The sequence below is a fragment of the Pseudonaja textilis genome, chromosome Z (genome assembly GCF_049901715.1).
Source record: "Pseudonaja textilis isolate UNSWEBS1 chromosome Z, rPseTex1.2, whole genome shotgun sequence".
Classification (NCBI taxonomy): domain Eukaryota; kingdom Metazoa; phylum Chordata; class Lepidosauria; order Squamata; family Elapidae; genus Pseudonaja; species Pseudonaja textilis.
The window spans coordinates 85,464,964-85,470,013 of NC_142008.1; the positions used below are offsets into that span (position 1 = coordinate 85,464,964).

At 38.4% G+C, this 5,050-nt stretch overlaps 1 protein-coding gene across 1 annotated transcript; it reads right to left on the minus strand.

The window, feature by feature from the left end:
* Nucleotides 1-1,148: 1,148 nt before the first annotated feature.
* CCR10 (C-C motif chemokine receptor 10) lies at nt 1,149-4,105 on the minus strand. The gene is made up of 2 exons (XM_026717314.2): nt 3,970-4,105; nt 1,149-2,342 (listed from the first exon to the last, which is right to left on the minus strand). Exons 1-2 carry the CDS (start codon nt 4,012-4,014, stop codon nt 1,278-1,280), a joined length of 1,110 nt encoding a protein of 369 aa, XP_026573099.1. The 5' UTR covers nt 4,015-4,105; the 3' UTR covers nt 1,149-1,277.
* Nucleotides 4,106-5,050: the final 945 nt, after the last annotated feature.

Below are 5,050 nucleotides of genomic sequence, written 5' to 3' on the forward strand. Positions count from 1 at the left end.
GTTGTTGTGCCTCACAAAAGTTTTTATTTTAAAAAAATATCTGTTAAAGATTTAAAGAAAACAAGCAAAACCTAAGACTCTATCCATCTGACAAAATGTAACATTTTCTCCTCAGTAGTCATCAGTTGTCGAAGCAAATTTCAAAATCTGGACATAAGTGCAGGAGCAGCCTCTTGCTCTGTTACTGGTAACTAATTGAAAAATATGCTCATGGTAATATCAGAGTTCATTAATCATATAGTCTTATTTTCCATGAATTGTCTTGTGTCCTTGGAAAACTGCCTAAATTAATTATAACAGCACATTTTCCAACCGGAAATTCCTAGCATTCCTGTCCTCTGCTAATTTTTTGCAGAATATACATAACTGCTTGCCTATTACTTTTCTGATTTAAGAAACTGTAAATACTGTAAACTTCCTTTCCTAAATCAACAAAAGCAGGTGACCTATTTTAAAGACATTTATAGCACCAGAACACATACAAAGGAGTGAGTGCTACAAAAGGTCAGATGATGTTGCATACAAAACCATTAACCTACTAGAGATGTTTATCATATTAAATTTGCTCTTTAATAAGAGCTAGAATGAGTTTAGAATGTTTATTATTTAATTGCTAGATTGATTTACCATTGAGTAAAAAATCAAAGGCATTTGAGTTCTCTTTAGGAAGGGAATAATGGAATATAGTCAATGGAGGAAAATTAAGAGAAATTTATTTGTTTATTTCCTACAATTGCCACCCCCCCCCCCAATTCCATTTCTCTACACAAAAATGCCATGATGAAGGTTTTACTGAGAGAGAGTAGCTGGCCCAAAGTTACCCTGTGAATCTCCATTGCTGAATGCAGAATTGAACCCGGGTTCAAGAACTAATTTCATGGTCTTATATATACTGTAGTACTATAAACCTTTCTGAAGGCCTTTTGAGCCTTTACGTGCTCAACAGATCTTCTTCCTCCTTCCCAGATCCATTGGTACTAACCACAGGGGCTTGAGCTACAGAAGATACTATCCAGTCCAGGTCCAGATCTGAGCAGGACCACTAATTGTTTCAACTGTGGATTATTCTCATTTCACACAATCAGGCACAGAGACTAATACACAAGTAGTGGTAAATGTATATATATAAAAAGATGCCACAAGTTTTAGCATTATTCAAAGTTGAAGTTTTATTGTCAAATGTTGCAGAGACCATGTTAAAGTTGCATGCTTCTCTGAATGCAAAAGCCAGGTTTCCAGCATTCCAAGACTCTTCTGAGGTGGGCAGTGCAGATGTTTCATGGAGTTCTTGATAGTCCTTCCAGATGGGTAGTAAATGAAGCATGACGACTGCCACTCCTGGGTCGATCATTACAGCATGCCCAATGCTCCAGGCATCCAAACTCTCTACTTAACCTTTGCAGGTCCTTACGGAACCGTACCCCCAGGAAAGTATGAAGTACAGGATTAAGGCAGCAGCGAGCAAAAACCAAGCCACTGGTAATGAGGAGGGCAAGATCACGCTGAAGACTTACCGTGCAGCTTGATGACTGCTGGCCTATCAAATCTGCTGCATCTAATAAGGTGAGTAGGGCATAAGGGAGTTGCAAAACCAAAAACAGCAAAACCAGGGCTAAAATGAGCCACAAGGCCTTGTGTGACTGGGCATAAGGAGAGGACCAAATAGTACGTGTAATGGCTGCATAGCAGATTACCATGATAGCGAATGGTAGCACAAAACCAAAGCCCACTTGCACGAAACAAACTGTAGTTCTGACAACAGTCACCCTGCAGAGCTGAAAGCCTTTGTAGTCCTCCACGTGAGCATACATGACATTGGGCACTGCTAGAGCTGCTGAGAATAGCCACATCAGCCCGGAGCAAAGCTTGCCCCAGAAACTGGCAGTGGGGCGCATGCGGCGGGCAATGGGTACCCACACTATGGCTATGTAGCGGTCCAGGGTAAGACTCATGAGGAAAAGAAAGCCACTGTAGAAGGTCAGAGCATGAAAGCCTTGCAGAATCTGGCACGCAGTCATGCCCAAGTACCAAGTCCCCATCATCCCAGCCACACCCACTGGTAGAGTCAAGAGCAGTAGCAGGTCCGAGATAGCCAGATGTAAGAGGAGGATGTCACCAAGAAACTGGACTCGATGGTAACGGGCACGAACCAACAGCAAAATCCCATTGCCAAGGAAGCCCATAACACAGAACAGGATGACTATAATTGGAAGATAGACACGTGCCACCATGCGGATAGCCTTCTTTTCACATAACTCTGGCAGGTCTGATGGGAATGTCTCTAAATCCCATTGATACCATTCTGTGCTGACTGGAGGCTCACTGGTCCAAGAAGCCTGTTCCTGCAAATGAGGGGAGGAAATAAACATCTCTATGCTGCTTTTTAATACATGTTAAACAAAATACAGGAAGTGACATAGACTCCTCCTCAGTGATGTGTGGCCCGGGTATCTTTCAGTTTGTTGCCACTATTACAAAGCTTTTTTTCTTGGAAATATCACCCTTGTGCAGGAGTTCCCAGCAGGGGTTCTTAAGACAAATGTGTATTTCCCATCCTTGAACAATAGTTCTCTTACCTTTAAAAAACAAGCAAGGCTCAGTGTGAGCTTAAAACTATCAGGGTGCAGATTGTAAGTGTAATTTTCAGATCAATGGTGGAATGGGAAGCAATGAATCAAACGTTTTAGGTTGCCAATAGCTGGCAGTACTAATGTACTGAAGTGCTAAAAGGCTCTGATCTGTTCTCTAGCATTTGTTCTTTCAGTTGGTGGGAAATTGCTGTGAGAAAAGTTTGTCTTGTTCATGATATGAAAGCCTGCAGCATTTACTCATCAATGTTCTATTGCTAAATGAGGTTTGATTGCTCAATGCAGATTATCTATGGTGAGGACTAAGTTGATATACTATGCATTGCTGGCCATAAAAAATGTAAAAAAAGAAAAACCCCTAAGAACAGTTGATTTGTCTGATCAAGAATGAAGTAAGCAATCCGTGAAAGCAACCATCAAGTTTCACATGGAAAGATCTGATTAAAGACAGTCATTCAAATTCAAAAGCCAGGCTTTGGCAAGAAAACCCAAAATTGCCAATTTCTGGGATGCAGATGGTGTTACACATAGGGATTATTTTAAACTTGGCATTATTATTTATTCAGAATGCTACATTGCATGTGATTTATACCTTTTCTCAAAAGTAAACCAACATAATCATGGGCTTCTGTTTGCCTCAAAGGGGTGAAATCTAGACCTGGTTGAAGATATAAAATGTTGATTTCTTTTGTGATGGTTTTAGGAAGCTTGCCCATTATTGACAGAAGTGCATAGTGACTGATAGTTTGCGTAGAAAGGTAAATAGAGCTAAAAATAGAACTCATTTTGAGGGTTATTTTTGCATTTCATTAATTAACACATTCTTTAAACTAAAGTTATGAAAATAGAAAATTGCTTTTCATTCAACTATTACAGTTCTATAAAGTTGTAAATTTGGTGCTAACAGAATTAAAATGAAATACATCTAATAGTTCTTCCATACAAAGATCCTTATTACTCTAATTTTTCATTTAATCAGAATAAAGTAAAATAAAGCATACTATTAAACTTCAAGTTTTGAATATTTGGTTAATCTACTATCAATCACACAGAGAGATCTATTTATAAATCAGGTTGTATCTTAATGCCCACTTCTTATAGTAAATAATAACAAATACAAAAGTCAAATACAAACTGAATGGTAGCTATTCCAAATTAACTTAAATCAGAAGAGATTGGGGAGTTTACATTTAATTAACTCTATATGCTGCCAACAACTCAATGCAAAAATAGTTTGAGGAGCTTTTGATGCCTGAGATTCCCAAAGATATAAAAAAATATTATTCTAATATTTTCTTGCAACGTACTGAAGGCAAGACCTAGGATTCCAAAGGATGGGGTTTTCTTGGCCATCCTTAATAACAAGTATATTCCTACTTACTTGAAATTGGAGCTGCTCATCCATCATCAAATTATTGTTCCTCATCAGTTTGCTGTCTACAAATATTATTTAAAGTTTATTATAAGTTGGCTGTTCTGTTGAGTGATGTGGCTGATACTGAGAGGACAGTTCCCCTGTCTGATAGTGAAAGAGGTAAGCTGTGTTATTCTTAGATAAATTATTTGTAGCTATGGCATGGAGCTTATGAACCATAGATGTTACATAGTTTTGTCAAAATCTGATGGATAGCACAATGTATAAAAATTGAGTACAATCTTATACATAAGGTAATTCTAAAACAAGGAGATGGATTCTTTGATGTGATTTTTGAACTTGAGGGTACTTCATATTCAATATATAACTCTCACCCATGTGATCCCTGCCTACGCTTCTTGGTTTTGATGCGAGCTGACATCAAGCAAGACTTAAAAGACCCCTATTTCCACCTCTGGCTGTAAATGTCAGATTTACAGAGGCTACTGCTCTGAAGCAAGCATTTTGGACAGCAATCATCACCATCTTTCTACAGTCCTTTCATGTTTTCTCAAAACAATACTGCTCATACACAAGAAATAGCAGCACAGACAAGGTTTGCTCTTTCATTTGTGACAATTGGAGGGACTGAGGAAGGGTCTAGGAGGAATTAAAAGTAGGTGTAAGAAAAGAAAATGTGGGAGCTAAGGGTTAAGAAGGACCATGTCCAATGTAGTAGAGTGAAATAAAAAAAATACCCTATTATCTATCTAAAACCAGAAGCAAGGGAAGCCCATCACCAGAGAAATCAAATATTTTATGTGAATAGAGCTGGAATTCAGGCAAGTACAACTATTCTTACATAACCTTCCTCTACAGAATGAGGAATATCCTCTGTCTTTGGGCACAACACAAAGCCAGCATGGAATATCAATTAAAGTAACCACTAGAAGGCATCATGTTACTTCAGATGCTGGTAGTCAGATTTTGTTATTCTATGGAGTTCAAATTCTCTGCCAGGAATTGAAGTCAGGGACGTTTGCACTTTAGATGATTATGTACAGCTTAACTATCCAGATTTTGTATGTTTCAAGATTCCTAGTAAGGA